The sequence below is a fragment of the Amblyraja radiata genome, chromosome 17, assembly GCF_010909765.2.
Source record: "Amblyraja radiata isolate CabotCenter1 chromosome 17, sAmbRad1.1.pri, whole genome shotgun sequence".
NCBI classification, from domain to species: Eukaryota; Metazoa; Chordata; class Chondrichthyes; order Rajiformes; family Rajidae; genus Amblyraja; species Amblyraja radiata.
In genome coordinates, this window is record NC_045972.1 from 30,629,765 (window position 1) to 30,652,673 (window position 22,909).

Here is a 22,909-nt window from a genome sequence, read left to right on the forward strand (position 1 = left end):
CATTCACAACTTTCTGTGTGAAAATGTATTTCCTTATCCCCGTTCTAAATGGCCTACTCCTTATTCTTAAACTGTGGGCCCTGGTTCTGGACTCCCCCAGTTGGAAACGTTTCCTGCCTCTAGCGTGTCCAAACCCTTAATAATCTTATATGTTTCAATAAATGGCCTCGTACAGCTAAAAAATCTTTACAAAAAATGTTACCTGAAATGTCTCTTTGCCTAGCACTGATTTGAGAAAAAACCTTTTCACCCAGTTGTGAATTTGTGGAATTCTCTGCCACAGAAGGCAGTGGTCTCGTCTCCTTCAGCAGCACCTCGGTCTCCCTTCCTGAGCTCAGACACCCACTTCTCCTCACTTCACCTATGCTAATTTCCCCTCACCTACACATTGACTAATCCCCTCGCCTCACTAAAACCATCGCTACGGCGAAACCTCACTACTAAACTTCTCCTCACACCTAAACCTCGCCTCGACTAAACCATACCTCACTAAACCTCACACGTCACCTCTCACACCTTGTCCCCACCTCAATTTAACTAAACCTCACACCTAATCCGCGCCTCGACTAATCGCAGCCTCTCTCCCGCTCCCGCTATTTGTAGCCCCCCGGCCGTTGGTGGTGCCTCACGCGAGTGGATCAGCTCCAACCGGGGGGGGGGGGGGGGGGGACGAGCACGGAGTTTTCAGATTCAGATTCAGAAAACTTTATTGTCTGTCGCAACAGAAAATCTTCTTTGACGTGGCTCCACATACAAACAGGACAATGTACTGACAAGCAGTCATACAACACAGACTTCTGCGAGCACACAGTGTGCACAGATCTCAAAAGCAAGTACAAAGATTACCGTGGTAGTCATACTTGCTGTCGTTAAATACCCCACTTAATGACTCTCAGAAAAACACTAAACTCAGAAAACATGCAAACATACGGGAGCAGCGCGCCGCGAGTCGCTCACAGAGTAGCGCCCCGCCCCATGGGTTGTCAGCAGCGATACAATAATAAAGAACACACAAAATGTAACACAAACATCCACCACAGCATTCATCACTGTGGTGGAAGACACAAACATTTGGCCAGTCCTCCTCCACTTCCCCCCCCGTGGACCGGACCAGAGTCCAGAGTCAGTCCAGGATCGGCTCTTCCTCACCGGAGACCGCGGCTTTAAGTTGTTGTGGGCCGCAGGCCGGCAATCAAGATTTAAAGTCCCCGCCGCAGCCAGAAGCACCGTAGACTGCAGGGCCGGTGGTCGAAGCTCCCCTCCAGGGATGATGGTAAGTCCATGCCGGCCCCGCGGTAGAAGTTGGCCGCGTGCCGGCAGTGATGGCTTCTTCTTCCCCCGGGTCCCCCACGAGGGATCCCGGGCTGTAGACGCCGCACCAGCTGGAGCTGTGCAGACCGCGACTTCAGGCTGCGACTTCAGGCTGCTGGCTGCCCCGGGCCAGCGAAACGGAGCGCTCCCCTCCGGCGAGCCCCAGCGAGGGTTCACCCGCTCCACGCCGAGAGTCCATGCTGCGCCCGCCGCTGAAGCCCCAGGCGCGTCTCCGGGAAAGGCCGCGCCGATCCTTGATGTTAGGCCACGGGGGAGGCGACCTGGAAAAAGTCGCCTCTCCATGGAGGAGGCGACCAAAGCGGTTTCCCCCTTACCCCCCCCACACCACCCCACACACAAAACACACGAAGGAACATTAAATGCATACTTTAAAACAAACTAAAAAATAAAAAAAGGTTGAAATAAAACTGACGCGCTGCTGACATGGCTGCTGCCAGAACAGCGCTCCCTGTACCGCTCCTTGCAGATTGAATTACTGATCTCAGGTGATACAACCGATCAAATTTCATCCCAACCAAATATTCATAAATAAATTCACTCCGACAGTATCGGCAGCCAAATCCATTTCGAGGAAGAGTCAGTAAAAGTAAGAAAGGAATCGAAATTTGGACGACAGATGGCAGGTGAGCTAAGTGTTCGGCTTGCGACCGGAAGGTAGCCGGCTCGAATCCCGCTTGGAGTGCATACTGTCGTTGTGTCCTTGCGCAAGACACTTCACCCACCTTTGCCTGTGTGTGAATGTGTGTGAGTGATTGGTGGTGGTCGGAGAGGCCGTAGGCGCAGATTAGCAGCCACGCTTCCGTCAGTCTGCCCCAGGGCAGCTGTGGCTACAGAAGTAGCTCACCACCACCGAGTGTGACTGAGGAGTGAATGAATAATGCGATGTAAAGCGCCTTGAGTATCTAGAAAGGCGCTATATAAATCCCATCCATTATCATTATTATTAAATGTTTCCCACCCCTCCCTCCCCAAATAGAAGTTGCAGGGGACGATTAAAATGCACTATGGATTGGCTAACATAGCATAGTTCACAAGTCACCTCAACCCCTCTATTTTTCATGTTTTGAAACCATTTGCCTTAATTAGAAAAAAAGTTACGCTATTAACCAGTCACTGTTTAAACAAAAGGTAAATATTTAAAGAGAAAATAAAGGATAAAGAACCACCATCGGTCAATGCTTTGAATACAAGACGTGATATCATGACAGGCATGGTAGTCGGCATTGTCGGTGGGATGAAGGGGCCGTTTCTAAACAGTACAACTCCACGACTACTTTAACACAAGCAACAAAAAATTCAATTTGGTCATAGCCAGGTTATATTTGCTTTAGAATTAGAATGCCTTTATTGTTATTCAAACAAATGTTTAGATATTTGTTTGGGTATTAATATTAACTGACGAAAAATAAAGACTCTTCTCTTAGAATAGGGTAAAGATTTTTATGTTTTCTCATTTTGAATTACCATTAAACTTTAATATATGAAGCAACAAAAACAGTGTCTTGATCACCATATACAGTCTTTGTCTTCATTTTTTTTGACTCCGAGTCGTTTTGAATTTATAGAATGGGAATTTGAAATGCTAAATTTAATTTTAATTAACTGAAATACACGTTGTAAATTACCTGTAATGTACAATTCACATCTAACCTAAAAAAATGGCTGGCAATATATCCACTGGTTTAAAAGCGATGAAAGAACTTAGGCAAAAAGAGATTGCGCCAGATCTCAGAGTGAAAATATCTGTTACACTCATGGACAGAAGAAAGTGAAAATGACACACGTGGACCAAAAATATTGAAAATAACAGTCTCCAATGTAAGATCAACGAGGGCTAATACCATTTAAAAGAGAATGTAGAGATACGGAAATAATCAGTGGTGATAGATCGACAATGCATAAAGATATAGGCAGGTTGCCCGTTTAATCAGACAGGTGGCAGGTGGAATTTAACGCACATCGGTTAAAGTGATGCACTTTGGCAAAAATAATAAATGTAGGAAAACATGGAAAATAGGAGTAGATTATTTAGTGCTGATCTTCCATTCAACATAATCATGGCTCAACTATCTCAATACAATATTCCTACCTCAATGTGTTTTGAAATGTTTCTGTATGTCTTAAATATATTCAGCATGTTTGGCCTTTACAATCCTCTGTGGTTGCAAACTTCGCAAATTCACCAATATCTGAGGAAAGAAATGTATTTTATCTCAATCCTCAAATCTCGCCCTGTAACCAGATTGGGATAATCTTTCTAGACACCTCAGTCTGAAGAAGGGTCTTGACCCAAAACGTTACCCATTCTTTCTCTCCAGAGATGCTGTCTGTCCCACTGAGATACTCCAGCTTTTTGTGTCTATCTTCAGCTAGGGGAATGGTCCTTTATCCATCCAATCTGTTCACCCATGTCACAATTTTACAAGCTTCAGATCGATCCCTGACAGTCTGAAGAAAAGTCTCGACCCAGAATGTCACCTATTCCTTTTCTCCAGAGATGCTGCTTGACCAGCTGAAATACTCCAGCTTTGTGTGTCAATCTTTGCTTCGAGTGGCTGATGTACAAGAACTCCCAAGTCTCCTTGTACAAGAAAGCGTGTCTCTTGCAAGGATGCTATCTCCTATTCTCAATTTCTCCGTTTCCGCCACGTCTGTGCCCAAGATGAAGCTTTCCATTCTAGGGCATCTGAGATGTTCTTGTTCTTTAGTTAACATGGGTTCCTCCTCCCTGTTGTCATACATAGATCTCTCACCCACATTTTCACAGTGTCCATAGTTCCCTCCCCCCCCCCCCCCCCCCCCCGTCAGACAGAATAACGATGCAGTTATTCTGAAGAAGATTCTCAAGCCAAAACATCACAATTCCTCTTCTCCAGAGATGTTGCTTTTCTCGCTGAGTTACTCCAGCAATTTGTGTCTAAGGATAGAGTTCCCTGGTGCTCACCTTTCACCCCATCAGTCCCTAAATTCAACATATCATCCTCCGACATTTCCCCGTCACCTCCAACGTGATCACACCACCAGTCACATCTTCCCATATCCACCCCTTTTCTCAGAGAACATGGCCTCCACAATTCCTTGGTTCACTCATCCCTTCCTTCCAAAACCACCCTCTCCCGAGATACTGTTCCCTGCAACCTCAAGAGATGTAGGGACTCCAGCGATCCTTCCAGGTGACACAGAGTTTCACATTACATTTCCTCCAACCTGATGTACTTCAGCTGGTGTTCCCGATTTGACCTCTTGGACATCGACAAGACCAAGCACAGATTCAGCGACCGTTTTGCCAAACACCCACACTCGGTCTGCCAAGGCCTGCTGGATGTCCTGGTTGCTAACCATTTATCTCCTCTTCCCATTCCCACATTGGCCTCCCTGTCCTTGCTTCCTCCGTTGCATTGGAGTGAGGTCCCAAGCAAACTGGAGGAACAACACCTCATATTCCGCTTTGATAGGTCACCATCCAATCGTATAATGTAAAATTCTCCAATTTAAGGTAATACATAACACTCCCATTCTCTCCCCATATAATCCGCCCATTTTATCCTCCCCCCCCCCATCCCTCCTCTCCCCTGTGCATGACCTAGACTTGCACCTATTTCTCTCCTCCCCCTCCCACCTACATTCCTTCCTCTTGCATCACAATTTGCAACTCTTCTATCTTTTTGTCTCATACGTTGTAATTTCTATTCTGGCCTATGTCCAACCCTCCTCACCTACATTAACCTATTATCTGCCAGGCCTTGTTCTGTCCCCCCTCTCTTCTAGTTTACTTCGCCCAACCCCATCAGACTGAAGAACAGTCCTGACCCAAAACATCACCAATCCATGTCTCCAGAGATGCTACCTGACCCACTGAATTACTCCAGTACTTTGTCTTCTTTTGTACTCGGTAGCCTTTCCATTGAAGATGCAAAAGGCATGCAAAATGCTTTCCTCACCATAGTGCCCCTCTGTGGAACTACTGTACTTTATCTTTACTCCACCGGTTATAATTAGATAATATTCCAAAGGATGATATGGCAAATCAAACTGTATGGCAAATCAAATTTCACTGTACCTCAGTACACGTGACAATAAAGGACCATTGAACCATTGATTCAATTATCAGAGCATTCACTGTTGTTTGACAGTCCAGGTATTTTTTTGTTTTGCCTGTAATGATTAAATGTCAGCACTCCACCCCCAATACAATGTGCCCTAATTTTGCCCACTAATCTCCGATGTGGGACCTTATCAAAGGCTTTCTGAAAGACCAGAAAGTCCACTGGCTCTCCCCTATCCATTTTACTTGTTACATCATCACAAAATTGCAGAAGATTAGTCAAGCATGATTTCCCCTTCATAAATCCATGCTGACTTGGACCGATCCTGTTCCTGCTATCCAAATGCGCCGCTATTACATCTTTAATAATTGACTCAAGCATCTTCCCCACCACCGATGTCAGGCTAACTGGTCTATAATTCCCTGTTTTCTCTCTCCCTCCTTTCTTAAAAGGTAGGATAACATTAGCCACCCTCCAATCCACGGGAACTGATCCAGAATCTATACAACATTGGGAAATGATCACCAATGCGTCCACGATTTCTAGAGCCATCTCCTTGAGCACCCTGGGATGCAAACCATCAGGCCCTGGGGATTTATCAGCCTTCAGTCCCATTAGTCTACCCAACACCATTTCCTGACTAATGTGAACTTCCTTCAGTTCCTCCGTCACCCTAGATCCTCTGTTCCCTAGTACTTCTGGGAGATTGGTTCTGTCTTCACAAAGGAAGACACAAACAAAGTACCTGTTCAACTCATCTGCCATTTCCTTGTTCCCCATAATAAATTCACCCGTTTCTGTCTGAACTAATCTTTTCCTCTTCACATACCTAAAGAAGCTTTTATTATCCTCCCTTATATGCTTGGCTAGCTTACCTTCCTACTTCATCTTTTCTCCCCGTAATGCCCTTTTAGTTACCTTCTGTTGTTCTTTAAGTTTCCAAATCCTCTGGCTTCCCATTCATCTTTGCTATGTTATATGTTTTCTATTTTAGTTTTATACTCTCCTTGACTTCCCTTGTCAGCCAAGGTCACCTCTTACTCCTCTTAGAATCTTTCTTCCTCTTTGGAATGAAATGATCCTGCATCATCTGGATTATTCCCAGAAATTCCTGCCATTGCTGTTCCACCATCATCCCTGCTGGGGTCCCTTTCCAGTCACCTTTGGCCAGCTCCCAACCCCCGCCCCACCCCCCCCCCCCCCCCCCACCCCCCACCCCCACCCCACTACATCCAGAATTGCCTTCTCCCTGGAGACTCCAGTACAAGCTGCTCTAAGAATCCATCTCGGAGGCACTCTACGAACTCCCTTTCTTGTGGTCCAGTACTAACCTGATTTTTCCAGTCTACCTGCAGATTGAAATCTCCCATAACCACCGTTTCATGCCAATTTTAACTCATGATGCAACTTGCACCCTATATAAAGTCTACTGTTTGGGACCCTGGAGATAACTCTCATTAGGGTCTTTTTACACTTACAATTTCTCAGTTCTATCCACAATGACTATATATCTTCTGATTCTGTCACCCCTCGCAAAGGACTGAATTTCATTCCTTACCAACAGAGCTACCCCACTCCCTCTGCCCACCTGTCTGCCTTTTAGATAGGACGTATAACCCTGAATATACAGTTCCCAGCTCCGATCTTCTTGCAACCACGTCTCTGTAATTCCCACAACATCATGCCTACCAATCTCTAACTGAGTCTCAAGCTCATCCACTTTATTTCTTATACTTCGCGCATTCATAATAATAATAATAATAATAATAATAATAAATACTTTATTGATCCCCTCAGGGAAATTCAGATGTCCAGAAGCCCCCAACCAACAAACCCACATATTCAAAATGAACGCAGACAGAAAATACATAGAATACAATGTGGACACTACCTGAGAGCAATAAATACTTAAAAAGACCATTAATTAACAATTAAAAATTAAAAATTGCATTATAAAATTGCAATTATAAAATCTAATGGCTGCAGGGGTGAAGGATCTCCTGAACCGCTCCATTCCACAGGGCAGGGAGAGGAGCCGGTTGTTGTTCCGAATGCTCTTTTGACTCTCAGAATTACATGAAGCGGATGCCCGGGGGTTTTCAGGATGACCTGCACCTTGTGCCTCATACGCCTCTCAAGCACATCCATCCCAGAGTCTACTCTCCCCTCCAGCACTGAGCTAGCTCGCTTAATCGGTTTGACCAGCTTCTTGTTGTTTTTTGCACTAATGCTGTTGCCCCAGCAGACAACAGCGTAGAAAATAACACTTGCAACCACAGTGTTGTAAAACATGTGCAGCATATCATTACACACATTGAAGGATTTGAGCCTTCTGAGGAAAAAGAGTCTGCTCTGGCCTTTTTTGTAGAGGGAGTCAGAGTTGACAGACCAGTCCAGTTTGTTATCAAGGTGCACTCCAAGGTATTTATATGTCTGCACCACCTCAATGTCAGCCCCTGCAGCGTTGACTGGCTGAAGGGGGAGCTTGGACCTGCCAAAGTTAACCACCATCTCTTTAGTCTTATAGAACACGTTTAATTTGGTGTTCACCTCCACTCTCACACCGGTTCCTATTTCACCTGACCTTACTCTCTTATTCCTTCTTGAACTTTCCGTCTCATTAATTCGGGTGTCTTTCGTAACTTTTCCTGTACTCTCGTTCCCTTTAACTCCATCTTTATACTACCAATTTGTCGAACTTCTCCCCCCACTATTTAGTTTAAACCCACCGGTGTAGCACTAGCAAACCTGCCTGCCAGAATTTTGGTCCCCCTCCAGTTAAGGTGCAACCCGTCCCTTTTGTACAGGTCACCCCTTCCCCAGAAGATATCCCAGTGGTCTATAAATCTACACCCCTGCCCCATCTCCTCAGCCACACATTCAGATCCCCTATCTCCCAGTTCCTGCCCTCACCAGCACGAGGTAGTGGAAGCAAACCTGAGGTAACCACCCTAGATGTCCTGCTATTCAGCTTTCTTCCTAACTCTCTAAATTCACATTGCAGAACCTCCTTCCTCTTTTTCCCGACGTCGTTTGTGCTGACATGCACAACCACTTCCGGCTGCTCCCCTTCCCCCTTGAGGATGCCCAGCAATCGGTTCGAGACATCTTGGACCCCGGCACCAGGGAGGCAACAAACCATCCTTGAGTCCCGCCTGTTACCACAGAATCTCTTGTCCGTACTTCTCACTACCACCTACCACTACGGCGTTACCTGATGTAGGTCTCCGGTTGCGCCGTAGCACCAGGATTTGATTGAAATGTCCGCCGCTCGGACTAGAAGTGTTGTCTGTTCCGACAGCTTCCAAGAGGGTGTACCCATTTTTAATAGGTACAGCCATTGGGGTATCCTGCATTCCCTCTTACTTCTCTTCCTCATCATCATCCACCTTCGCTCTTCTTGTATCCTTGGTGTAACAACTTCATTGTAGGTCCTGTCCAGGAAGTTTTCTTTTCCCGGATGGTCCTGAGATCATCCAGTTGCTGTTGCAGTTCCCTAACACGGTCCTTCAGGAGCTGCAACTGGACACAATTTCCACATGTGTAGTTGTCAGAGGCACCAACAGTGTCCCTGACTTCCCACATCCTGCAAGAGTCACACTGCCACAACTTGCCTTCCATTATTTCAGTAGACAAATCTCAATAGGTTGTGCCTCTCACCTTCTCCATCTTCCTCGCCGAAGACTCGCACTTTACTCACCAAGACACTTCACCTCAACAAGGCTACTCTGCTACAGCTGCACGTATTTTTATCTGCTATCTAATCGACTACTTTAAGGCTAATTTGTAAATTACTTGAACCTGTGCCTTTGGTGCTCTTTTTAAATCTCCGTTCCCTCTAACTCACCTTCTTTCATCCAATACTCGCTCTCGCTTCTCATGAGTATCATGATTATATTATCATGGTTACATTGGCTGTATCTGTATCATTTATTATATTGTATACTTCTTTAAAATTCAACATTTTTAAAGCTAGTCAGGCTATTTCATAGCATTTCCGGTGTCACGAATGTTACCCAGAACTGGAAACCTAACTCAACCCACAACTAAACCAAACTGCTTCTTGTTCAATGTATTCCATTGTTCTGACTACATATTTTGGCTTTTTATATGCTTTGCCGATTATTCTCTAACTCTCAACATTTTAACTCTCCAACCAATTTCTAAAACACAAACCTTATATGTAATGGATTTAGAAAGTTAATGTTTATTTAGTTTGTCGACGGAATATCCATTTACAGGAGCTGCGATTTAAAAAAATCCAACGTTACACGTTTATACGCCTGAAAACCCAGACCATTTTCATTCACTGGGACGAACTACAATTATTTATCTCAAGCAAAATTACCATCGAATAAAAGACCCTCGGATTACGACTCGTTTCACGAAGTCTTACTTCTGAAACACGTATTCTGTAAATTTGATAGATTTAAACGAAACACATCTACAAAACACGTTGGGGAAAAATGTCGATCGCCCCAATTTTGTAACGGCAACTTTAGACAACATATAATTTAAAGAATGAAAAAAAACTGATTATTTTTATCTAGTAGGAGACATTAAAATGAATCATACATTCCTCAGAAAGCACCTCTTGTTTCGAACTCGTTTGGCGATTCTAATACAACAAATCTGAACGCAGCTGTGATTAAGGATTGCCTCAATTTGCAGATGATGGGGAGTGGGAGGAGAAAGTTGAAACTACTGGGAGTTTTATCAACAGCATTTAAATTTAAATACAAACTGCAGCAAAGTTCGACACTTAAAATCTCCTGGCTCTGCTGATGTATCTCGAATTCAATATAAATGAAAAACTCCGGATTCCATTTGTAAATCGCAATCCCCGAGTGTGGCTCGGAATGGGATAAACTATATATGAAACGCTTACTTGATGAAGAAAGACCAATGCAATGCATCAAATGTAGCAACATCTCACTGCCAGATTCTGAAAAAGCTTTGAAGACGCATAGCACTTACCGTTCTGGCGTGCTCCAGTAACAAAGCCAATGGACGGAATGTTACTGAATTGGAAGATGATGGCATTTATTGCTGGTCTCTGCGATTTCAGGAGTCTGGCACACTGATCAGAACTGTGAGTGGTAGTGATGGTAAATTTGGCTCCTTTCTGAAGGGTAGAGGGCGCGGAAAGGAGGCGTCTCTTTAGCTCTCTCACTCTCCTGCAGCCAGTGGACTGTGAGGGCCGATTCTCTCTTTCTTGCAATGATGTATCTCCCCTACCACCTCCCAACCACAACCCCTATTACCATCACCAGTCCACGGGGGCAACTGGAGACATTCACACAACAATTTGAATGAGTCGCGGGGCCTGCTAGGAGTTGTAGTTTATATTTGATGTTCTGCCGTTCGTTTTAACGACAGTGGGATTGGAACTGCAACTCCCATCGTGCTTGAGGCGGCCAGCGCACGCGCGACCACGTCTCCATCCATTTAACAACTGTCGTCGTAGCCTGTGAGGAGGGGAGGGCACAACAAATGTAATACAATGTCACTCTTTTGTTGCTTTGTTGAAAACGGGATTTAGTAGTAGACACATTTTTACCTCAGACACTGTGCCCCACGATCTCATATTTCTCAGGGGAAAGCTGAGTTGGAACTGCGCTAAAGATTGAGATAAACTACCCTTTAAATCCATGGGGAGGGGCGGGGGGTTCAATTATTGCAGAAAGAAGGAGCCAGCAAAGCGTGTGGACCGTTATTACAAGGACAAAGCGACACAACAAGAGACCGATAGTGTTCAAAAAGGAACTGCAGATGCTGGAAGATCGAAGGTACACAAAATTGCTGGAGAAACTCAGCGGGTGCAGCAGCATCTATAGAGCGAAGGACATAGGCGACGTTTCGGGCCGAAAACGTCGCCTATTTCCTTCGCTCTATAGATGCTGCTGCTGCTGCTGCTGCACCCGCTGAGTTTCTCCAGCAATGTTGTGTACCAAGAGACCGCTAGTGGCGCCTCGCGACTGCGCATGCGGGTCGAGCCGTCTTCGGGTTGGACTACAACTGGGGCGTCGAATACGTCACCAACCGGGAAGGGGAAAGGTCAACATTGTGTCGACAAGGTGAAAAGATGTCTGTACAGGCTGTGGTCATGCAATTATATTGAAGAGAGGGACAGGTAAGGTGAAATGTTCAACATATCTCCAGTTGTAAATGTAACAGTTTCATTTTAATTTACGTCTTTATTTAAACTTCTACTCACCTGGGAGAAAGTTTCCAACACCAGATTTAGTGTAGCAAACAACGAGAAAGTGCTGAAAACACTCAGCAGGCTGAGCAGTTACCTGTGGAAAGGGGGACAGAGTTCATGTTTCGGTTCGAATGCCCTTCGTCAGAACGTGTCTTCAATTTTGTTTCTCTTTTCACAGATGCTATTTGACCTGCTGACCAGCATATTCTCTTCATATTTTAGTTTCCAGCATCTGCAGTTTTCATGAGTTTTCAATCGTACTGCTTTAAAATGGAGACATAAGAAACTGCAGATGCTAGAATCTTGATCAAAACACAAAGTACTCGAGCAACTCACTGGGTCAGACAACACCTGTGGGGGGGAATAGACAGACAACGTTTTGGGTCGGGATCTTCAGAGTCTGAAATATTAAAAAGGATGAATAAACTGCACGTTCAAGGAAACAGTTAAAGGATAAAGGCAATTACTGTAAATACTGGATATGATGATACAAAAGTAGATGGTTTTGGAGATGGTTGTGAAAGATGGCAGCAGGATATTGATCAATTGGCTATGTGGCTGAGGAATGGTTGATGGAATTTAATACAGAGAAATGTCAGGTGTTGCATTTTGGGACGTCTAACAAGGGCAAGACCTACACGGTGAATGGTAGGCCTCTGGGGAGTGTTGCAGAGCAGAGGGATCTAGGAGTGCAGGTGCATGGTTCCTTGAAGGTCGAGTCGCAGGTAGATAAGGTGGTCAAAAAGGCTTTCGGCACATCGGCCTTCATCAGTCAGAGTATTGAGTATAGAAGTTGGGATGTCATGTTGCAGTTGTATACGACGTGGGTGAGACCACATTTAGAATATAATGTTCAGTTCTGGGCACCATGTTATTGGAAAGATATTGTCAAGCTTAAAAAGGTTCAGAGAAGATTCACGAGGATGTTGCCAGGACTAGAGGGTGTGAGCTATAGGGAGGTTTCACGGCAGTTGGGTCACGACCCATGACCCGTACTGTTGCTAAGCTACTCCAAATGGATTACACGTGATGAACTGCAGGTAAGCACTTACCATTGTTTCCAGCGTAGCGGGCCCGTTAAAACCCACTGAAATTGTCAATTTTTGCGCTGTAAATAATTATGGAAATCGGGATAAGCGTGTGAGACATTTAGCCTACTTCAGAATTCCAAAAGTGAGGAGAAATGACGGTAGATAGAAACAAGAGCCGAAGGGACAACAACAGCCAGAGTGCTTGGCGAACATTGGCCGTTTGCTCACTGCATTTCATCAAGTAAGGCATTATTTGTGTTTTTTCTTGATTCCTTTGGCATCTAAAAAGTTTCAGAAGTGATAAATCTGGCTGTAATTTTTTTAAATCGCCCATGGTTCTCGTGGGTTTTTACATACAAAATGAAAACGCATCTGAAGAAAAATTTACAGCCAGATTTATAATTTCTGAGAATTTTTAGATGCCAAAGGAATCAAGAAAAAACAAATAATGCCTTACTTGATGAAATGCAGTGAGCAAACGCGATAATTCCCGATATTTTCAATGTTTACCAAGCACTTTAGCTGTTGTAGTCCCTTCAGATCTCTCTTCTCTATACCTTAATTTCGCTTCACTTTTGGAATTCTAAAGTTGGGTACATATCTCTCAGGTAGATGTACATAATCTCTTATGTACATAATCTCTAGGTCGGGTAGATGCACATAATCTCTTGCCCACAGTAGGGGAATCGAGGACCAAAGGACATAAGTTCAAGTTGAAGGGGAAAAGATTTAATAGCAAACTGAGGGGTAACATTTTCACACAAAGGGTGGTGGGTGTATCGAACAAGCTACCAGGGCAGATAGTTGAGGCTGGGATTATCCCAACATTTAAAAAACAGACAGGTACACGGATAGGACAGGTTTGAGAGGATATGGACCAAGCGCAGGCAGATGGGACTAGTATAGCTGGGACATGTTGGCCAGCGTGGTAAGTTGGGCTGAAGGGCCTGTTTTCACACTGTGTCACTCTATGACTATTAACATTTCCTGTAAATAACCAGAAGGAACAGGATAGAGACATGGCGGACCATGTGTTCTGTCGTGCTCATTCTGAAGAAGGGTCATGACCCGAAACATCACCCATTCCTTCTCTCCAGATCTGCTGCCTGTCCCACTGAGTTACTCCAGCATTTTGTATCTATCCATGAGTTCTGAATTGGGGTACGCCAAGTTTGATAGTATTAGACTACATGATCAGGCTGCGCTGGATTTAAAACATCACGGAGCCTGGGATCTCTCGCCGAGATCGCCAGAATCGGAGCTCCGACCAGCGCGGCCTATGGACATCGGGAGCCGTGGTCTCCGGGGAGGGAGCGGCCGTTCCAGACACTCCAAGCTGCTGAGCAGTGTTTCTCCCGACGCCGGAGCTCCATCAACCGGCAAGAGGGCCTGAAACCATCGGACTGGCTGCGGAGGCCACAAATAGGCCCCGACCTCGGGTGATCACAGAGGAAGAGGACTGAACTTTCTAGTGCCTTTCCCCACAGTGGAAAATTTTGATTCTGCTGTGGGGAACGTTCATGTTAAATTCTATAATGTGTTGTGTCATTTTTCTTTAAAAAAAAATTTCTATGGATGTACGGAAACCTAGTTATTTCTTCTGTGTACTTACTTACTTCTTACTAGACAGGAACTTGCTTAAGTTGTTTGGAGTAGGTTCTTTGCAGGCATATTCCGGAAAGTGGGATGCTTTTAAAATTGTGATCACAAGAGTTCAGGGCATGCAAGTTCCTGTTAGAATGAAGGGCAAGGCATTGGGGCATAAATAATCTTGGATAATGAGAGAAATTGAGGCTTTGGTCAAGAAAAAGGAGGCATGGGGTAGATATTGGCAGCTGGGATCAAGTGTATCTCTGGAGTAGTTTTGGAAGAAGCGGAGCATATTTAAGGAAATTGGGAGGGCAAAAAGGGTCAGGAGATAGATGATTTTAAATGTTTACTTGGAGGAAGATTATACTTTTGAAAGATCAGGGAATTATGAGTTATGGGATACAGAACAGAGGGGAAGAGATCAGAGATGATTATGTTGAATGGCAGGATAGATTTAAGGGCTGAGTGGATTACTTCTGCTCCTTGTGTTCAAAATCTTCCAGATTCACTAACGATAAGGGAACCACAATCTATGTCCTCTGCCAGGGCAGCATCCCAGCATTTAAGGCCCGTTTACTTTTAGCCGGTTAAATTGGAAAACCATTTTGTGTGAATCCCCAACATTAGCTGCTGGAAACAAGTATTCTGTTCTGAGCTGCGTCCTTATTCTCTTGCTACCCATCAGCACTAGGGGTAACTTACTGTAACCAATTAACCTACCAACAAGCATGTTTTTGATATGTGGGAGGAAAACAGTGCACCCAGGAGAATCCCACTTACAGAGAGAACATGCACACAGACGGCATCCAGGGACAGAAATTAACCCAGATCTTTGGAACTGTGAGGCAATAATGCTAATCACGGACAGTGCGCCACCCATATCTTTTGGGGGAATCCTGCATAATGTTTTTATGTGGTGATGTGTGCTAACCTTTTGTTCCTGCTGTTGAAATTATATTTTCATGATTTAATGCCTGTTAACTGCCTGTTTGGTTCTTCTCCAAGTTAGTGATTTTTCTTATGACAATTATATGGATACTTACCCTAACAATTTATTTTCATATGAAAGCAAAAGGACAATGCGGCAAAGGAAGAGCTATTGACTTGCAGCACCAGTGAACTAGGTTCAATTCTGACCTTGGATATTATCTGTGTCAAGTTCAGCAATTGGTCTCAGCTAATCAACCATCACATTTAGTTTTGCAATAATCATTCATATAATTCATCTCTTAAATAGCATCTAAATCAGTTCTGCATCTTGTACTTGTACGTAGTATTCCATTGAAATAGAAATTGTGCCTAAATCAAAACACATTTTAAAGCTTAGTTCTAATGGAACATACCAGTCTTAAAATATTCCTGACACACTCGTTTTTTTTGTAATGCTACTACTAAATTCCTTTTCATCAGCTCAGAAATGATGGGAATGAATATTTCCTGGTAATATAATAATTGGAAACATTTGGATTTAATTAATTTTAAGATCGTTATTATAGCTGTAATGCTCAGTTATTTGAAAAGGTCATCATTTTGAGACTTACAGATAGTCTTGTTATTTAGCAAGAGCACAGCACAAAAATAGACTTTTTGACCCACCATGTCCATGCTGAAGTAATTGTCCACCTGTTGGAAAAAGTTGCCGCCCTGCAAGTTCCTTTTAAATCTTTCCCCTCTCACCTTAAACCTATGTCCTCTAGTTTTAGACTGCCCTACAATGGCAAAAAGACCGGCTATTTAACTTTCAATGCCGTTGTGCAGCAGGTAAAATGCTGGTTAGGTTTAGGTTTATTATTGTCATGTGTATCGAGGTATAACGTAAAGCTTTGTTTTGCATGCTATCCAAACAGATCAGATGTACCGTAAATGAATGTAATCTGTACAACTCGAGTACTATAGATAGAGCTAATGGGAAAACACAGAATGCAGAATATAGTTCTCGGCATGGAGAGAATGTTAACTGACTGGCATGGTGATGCAGTAGTGCGAGTCATCAACTTACAGCTCCAAGTGGACTTGATGGGTTGAATGGCCGCCTCCTGCTCCTATGACTTAAGAACTTGTGAAGACCTGAGTTTGATCCTGACCCAATGTAGTTTCTGTGAAGAGCTTGCATGTTCTCCCTGTGCCCAGGTGGACTTCCTCAGTTGCTTTAATTTCCTCCCACATCTAAAAGATGTCTGGTAGGTTAATTGGTTTCTGTGAATAACTGCTTAATGCAGGTTAGTGTTCACAAAATGGACAAGCTGAAGGGCAAGTGTCAAAGAATTAGAGTTAGTCGTGCAGCGAAAAAACAGGCCATTCCTGTCTTCGGCATGTCCCCAATAACACTCGCCAACTTCTACTGATGTGTCATAGCAAGTATTTTATCGGGATGCGGCACAGCATGGTTTTGGAACGGCTCCATCAAAGACAGCAAGAAATTGCAGAGAATCATGGATGCAACTCAGACCATCACGCAAACCAACCTCCCTTCCATTGACTCCATCTACACTTCACTCTGCCTTGGCAAGGCCGCCAGAGTAATCGAGGACGTCTCACCCCGGAAGCTCCCTCTTCCCCCTGCCATCAGCAAGATGTACACAAGTTTGAAAACGCATATCTCCAGAATCGAGGACAGTTTCTTCCCAGTTGTCATTCATGTAACTGAACCCCTCCTATCACCAACAAGAGAGCAGTCCTGAGCTACCGTCTTCCTAATTGGAGACCCTCGGACTATCTTTAATTGGACTTTACTGGACTTGTCTTGTACTAAACGGTATTTCCGTTATCCTGTTTCTGTACACTGTGGACAGCTCAATTGTAATTATGAATAGTCCTACTGCTGATTGGATAGCACACAACAAAAAAACGTTTCTAACTTTAAGTAACTCTTGCATCCTCTCTCTCTCTCTCTGTCCCTCCCCCCACCTTATTCGTTGCACTACTTTTACTGTTGTCAAGTTCCGATGTCTGTATTAATTTGTTTTCGCCTATCCCACAGCCAACAATGGACCATTGTGGGCTCCAGATTTCCTTGATTATCGTTACTTTCTACATATCTTCCATTCATTTGTCTTGGGTACCATCTATATCTCGTTCCCCTTTCACCTGACTCTGAGTCTGAAGAAGAGTCTTGTCCCAAAACGTAGCCTATTCCTTTTCTCCAGAGATGCTACCTGACCCGCTGAGTTACTCCAGCTCTTTGTGTCTGTCTTCAGTTTTAACCAGCATCTGCAGTTCCTCCCAACACAGCTTTTCACTGTACCTTTGTCTGCACTAGGTCTGTATCCTTCTATACCTTGCCTATTCAAGCGTCTGTTTAAATGTCTATGTAAATTTGTATCTCTCTGGAGTTGTATCTGCCTCCAGAGCCTTCTCTGCCAGTGAGTTCTGGATATGAACCACTGGTTTTTTTTGTTTGAACAAAAACTTTCCCTTCAAATTCCCTTTCAAACTTCCTGCTCTCACCTTAAACCTGAGCCCTCTTAAAGATTCTGACTATCTACCCCATCTGTACTTCCTATCAGGTCATCCCTCAGCCTCCTTTGCTCTAGGGAAACTTGGTTTATCCAATCTCTCCCTATAACTATAACTATAAATTACACCTGATGGCCCTGGCTTGCACAAAACTGGATTTGGCAATAAACCAGTTTTCAGTGCTTATGATCTTTAACACATTTGGGATGTTATAATTGATGACTGCATCCCCAGACTGAGGGAAGGGTATGTCAGCTAAGGTTATTAAAGCAGGATATCTGTCTGGACCTACTCCAGTTCAATCAAGTGTAGCGAGCATCCAAGACGGGCCAGACATTCCTAAAGAGGAGGAGCCAATCAGTAAAATGACAACATGGGATTAGACAGGCTTGCTAAGCAGCAAAATCAGTAACAGTGTAAGACCTATATCCAACAGAAAAGGCACCTTATTCCCTTTCATCAGTTGAACATGCATGGATCCATACAGCGCAGAAAGGGGCTGTTTAGCCAATTGAAAACTTGTTGACTTTTTGGATGGGGCAATCGGTTAGCCCTATTCACTAGCTCGATTAACTTGTTGGCCTGGAATGTTTTTCAGTTTGGACACCCAAGTATAAAGGCACAATAGAATATTTTGCAATAACCCATGCACACGGTAAATTTCAGAACATCGTTGCGTACTGAAGACGCTTCGCCTTCGAACACCATTTGGTTATTTTGCCAGCAGATCTGAACTGGCTACTTGCCAGTTCTTACAAGTACCCAAGGGGCTGGTCCTTGTGTAATATAGGATGAAAAAAGTAACTGATAAATGTCAAAATAGATAAAGCTCTAGCCACTCTTTTGCACTCTAACTTGCTTGTTACTTATGATGCGACTGCATTGCTAAATCAAGCAGAGTGTCTTCAAATGAGACCTCAAAAATGCAGAATTCAATGTTCATACTGTTAGATTGTGAGCTACTGAAGTGGAATACGAGTTGCTGTTCCTCTAGTCTGCTATGGCCTCATTCTGGCAATGGAGGTGGCCCAGAAAAGAATGGTAAAAATGGTTAGCAACTGGGAGATCAGTAGGCCTTGGAGGAACATGCGCAAGTGTTTGGCGAAACGGTCGCCGAGTCTACACTTGGTCTCGCCTATGTAAAGGGGGTCACATGGGGAACACCAGATGCAGTAGATGAGGTTAGAAGAGGAGCACATGAACCTGTCTCAATTGGAAAGACTGCTGGGACCTCTGGATGGATGTGAGGGAAGGGGTTTAATTCAGAGATACAGCACGGAAACAGGTCCTTCAGCCTACCAAGTCTATGCCAACCAGCGATCCTGCTCACTAACATTATCCTACGCTAGAGACAATTTACAGTTTTACTGAAGGAAACCCACGCAGGTTACTGGGAGAGCGTACGAATTCCATACAATCAGCTGAGTTCCTCTAGCACATAATGAAAAACGGTCCCCCCCCTTTCATAACACTAATATACTTGGTGAAAAGCAGTCATAATAATGCTCTTCAGTGTGATATCAGATAAATCTATCTCCTGACAATGTGCTTCCTGCTCTTTCAGTCTTTTCCCTATCCTAAAATTCAATTAAGCTGTCAGCAGACAGGATCTGGTGTTTTCAGCTTTGATTTATTTAGAAGATTGCTGCGAAAGGAAAGGATTGGAGAAAGAGTGAAAGGTTGTGCTGCTCTGATAAAGTGTGTCGGGAAGTGTATGTATATTTGTGTGTGTGTGTGTGTGTGTGTGAGTAAAGGCTATGAACTTTGTCTGCAGTCATCTTACAACTGCATGCTACTGAACCATGACTTCTCTCTGTTAGAACCGTGTGGTAGGTTGTGTGCAACAGTGACCCACATTAGAAGTCACATACGATCATCTCCCACTGCAGACCAAGATAACTTTTATTAGGGGACAATGTAAGCATCCTTACTCACACAACAGCTAATTTTATGCTGTGAATTATGCATAAACAGCTGGTCTAATAGGTTTAATTTACATCTGCCCTGCTTGTAAGATTTAAGTCCCTTCTTTCATGGGGATTGAGTCATGTTGCTTATGTTTACTTCTATACCTGAATTCATAAGAAACAACAAGGAAACCCTCTCATGTCCTGAACCAAATATCTCTGCCTTTTTCCTTTATAATTCATCAATCTTTCTGACACTGAAGTGAACAGTGTTAACATTGAGATGGTGTGAGGTATGATTCATATTGTTAAACTACTTTATTCCACAGTAAAATGCACAGGGTAATTGTTACGTTCCAACTCGCTAGTTTAATTACGATAACATCTCCGTGTATAATAACATTAAAGTAATGAACATACGAGCCGCTTCATTGAGTCTTCTTGCTTGATTGAGGCAGAAAAACTTTTTAACTTTAGCTTCAACCTAATGTGGAACCCATCCTTGCTCCTTTGACACCTGAAGCATGTGCTGCCTAAAACATCCAACTTTGTGTTTCTTATACCTGCATTAGTGACAGAAATGGATGAGCTCCTCCAGCACCATGATTAAAAGATGCTTTCTTTTTAATCAAAATAATGAATAACCCGTAAATAATCAACATGAAGTCATGTTGCTTGTTGTTCATCTTTCTGACAGCTGCCCACAAAAGACAAGTATAAACCTCCTGTCATTGGGAATCTCTTCTGAAGTGGCATTTTCCATTGGATTTTGGATGTGTGGCACTTGGGGAAAATGCAGTTTATCAGATTGAAGCATTCAGATTAAGACAAGCATAGCCGAAATCAGGTAATCTAAAGGAAGAGGTTTAAATTACATTTGCAGAAAGTGAAATTAACATTTTGAAACACTGGCTAAGTGAGAGATTTTAAATAAAGACCTAATTTGCTTTTGTTTAGAGGCCAAGATGGGACCCCAGTGCCCACACTCCTTATTTTACACCTACCAGATTCATTTTTATGTTTATTATATATATTACTGTCACCTTCAAGGATGAGATAAGTGTTCAGAAGTATTAATAGGCCAACTGTCCAATCGTCCAGAAAATCTGTCTGTCTGCCACTCGCAAAGTCTTGAGACAGCCCGATTTATTGAGTTTTACTGTATGTGATTCAAGGAAGAATTACTTGTGCTTTTTCTTGTCTTATTATCCCTTTACCTCCAACTTTGTTTTTAAATGTGGAATTCATTTCCACAGACAGTGGTGGAGGCCAAGTCATTGGGTGTTTTTAAAGCGGAGATTGATAGGTTCTTGATTAGTAAGGGCATCAAAAGTTATGGGAGAAAGCAGGAATATAGGTTGAGAGGGAAAAAAAGATTGGCCATGATTGAATGGTAGAGCAGACTTGATAGGCCAAATGGCCTAATTCTGCTCCAATGTCTTATGGTCTTAAAGAATGATAATACGAAAAAACATTTAAGGCCAAAAGACCACCACACAAAGAATGATAATAAAAAAAATTTGTATGATGCATGCAATAACTGTTTGTCATGTAATAACTATTTATGCATTCTATCCAGAAAGCAGCCTGGTCATCTCGTGCTTCTGCAGAACAATTTAATCGGATGGCAAGAGGTGAAGAGACCAATAAGAATGGCAAGTGTTGGCGATGAGACTTTGGTACCAGAAGGGCAGAACTTTGGTGCCCAAGCCAGTGGAGTGGAATGGACTGTCATCATCCTCACGTGCCAGCACAAGGATAGTGTGTATGCCTTCCAGAGAGGTGGGTGTTGCAGGATCTGTGAACAAGCAGATTATCAGGTCACTTTATTATTGCAAATCATGAAATGGTAACTCTATTAATTCTGTAATTAAGTATTTAAAGAAACCATTCTTCTTGTTACCTTGACGAGTAAATTGCCCACTGTTCATTGCAATTTGTTTTTCCAGAACGTATGGCAATGTGAACAAAGTAATATTGTAGCTGGAAAATTGAATTTATTTTTATTTTTACATCCATTTTCTTGGATCCCTTAAGACACATCATCGATGTTTACATTTAGTAAGAGACAGCTCCCTAGATAAGGAAAGTGGGCTGTATTGTTCAGAGAGAGTCTTTTGTACTGTGGTTGCTGAATGTAAGGTCTAATCTCGGTCTAATCTCTTGTTTACTTTAGTGAACAAGTTGGCTTGGAACTTGACTTCCGAGCAAGTGGGATCGCAAATGTTATCTGTAAGCTGCTGCTTGACGACTGAACTTTGGGTGACTTGGGTTCTGGACTTGTGTTTGACCAGTTTTGTCCATTAATTCCTAAGATTAGTTCCATTCCAGTGGACGTTTGTTGTAATTTTGGAGGAAACCAACATGACCAGCATCACCACCACAATAATGCAGTACCAACTTCGATGGACTGGCCATTTCATCTGCATGTCCAACACACGTCTCCCTAAACAAATCCTGTGCTCTTAATTGAAGGAAGGTCGGCGGGCCACAGACATCTGCAGAGCCACAAGTAGACGACCCTATGGAGAGTAGAGGACAGTCGTACTCGTTTTGTGTGACCGCCGATGATGTTGATGATGATGATGATGAGGTCAGTAAATCCTTCAGGGGGGTTAACCTTCGGAAAGAATCTGGACCTGACGATATAACCGGTCGTGTTCTCTAAACCTGTGCAGACCAACTGGCTGGAGTTTTTGTGGACAATTTCCACCTCTCATTACTGAGGTCTGAGGTTTCCACCTGCTTTAAGAGGGCATCAATAATACTGGTGCCCACAAAGAGTTAGGTGACGTGCCTCAAAGGCTATCGACTGGCGGCACGAACTTCGGGCCATTACAGTTTTCATACTGCCACAACAGATCAATGGAAGATGCGATCTCTCTGGCTCTCTAATCTGCACTGGACCACTTGGACAATAAAAACACATAATCCGGCTGTTGTTTATAGACTACAGCTCGGCATTCAATACCTTCATCACCTCCAAGCTGGTTACCAAGCTCGCGGAACAGGGTCTCTGCACATCTCTCTGCAACTGGAGCCTTGACTTTCTCAATAACAGACCACAGTCTGTCCGAATTGGCAAAAACACTTCTTCCTCTGTACGGGAGCACGTCACGGCTGTGTGCTCAGCCCCCTGCTCTACTCGCTCTATACTCACGACTATGTAGCTGGACACAGTGTCAACTCTATCTTCATGTTCGCTGACGACATCACTGTTGATGGATGACTTACAGAAGGTGGAGTCAGAATATAGGAGGGATTAATGTTTAAGAAAGAACTGCAGATGCTGGAATAATCGAAGTGGCCAAAAATGCTGGAGGAACTCAGCGGGTGAGGCAG

The 22,909-nt window shown here is 43.6% G+C and overlaps 2 protein-coding genes across 3 annotated transcripts in view; one reads left to right on the forward strand and one right to left on the reverse strand.

The window, feature by feature from the left end:
* The window catches only part of st3gal2 (ST3 beta-galactoside alpha-2,3-sialyltransferase 2), a 134,169-nt gene extending 123,503 nt beyond the window's left edge, over nt 1-10,666 (reverse strand). For both annotated transcript variants that reach the window (XM_033036005.1, XM_033036004.1), the window contains exon 1: nt 10,356-10,666. The gene's annotated coding sequence lies outside the window, so the exon portion shown is untranslated. The remainder of the gene's footprint in view (nt 1-10,355) is intronic.
* Nucleotides 10,667-11,075: 409 nt separating this feature from the next.
* Nucleotides 11,076-22,909, forward strand: part of fcsk (fucose kinase) — a 147,644-nt gene continuing 135,810 nt past the window's right edge. The window contains exons 1-3 of the mRNA XM_033036003.1: nt 11,076-11,129; nt 11,336-11,511; nt 21,147-21,349. Of these exons, the coding sequence (XP_032891894.1) occupies nt 11,363-11,511; nt 21,147-21,349 (352 nt within the window). The 5' untranslated portion in view covers nt 11,076-11,129; nt 11,336-11,362. The remainder of the gene's footprint in view (nt 11,130-11,335; nt 11,512-21,146; nt 21,350-22,909) is intronic.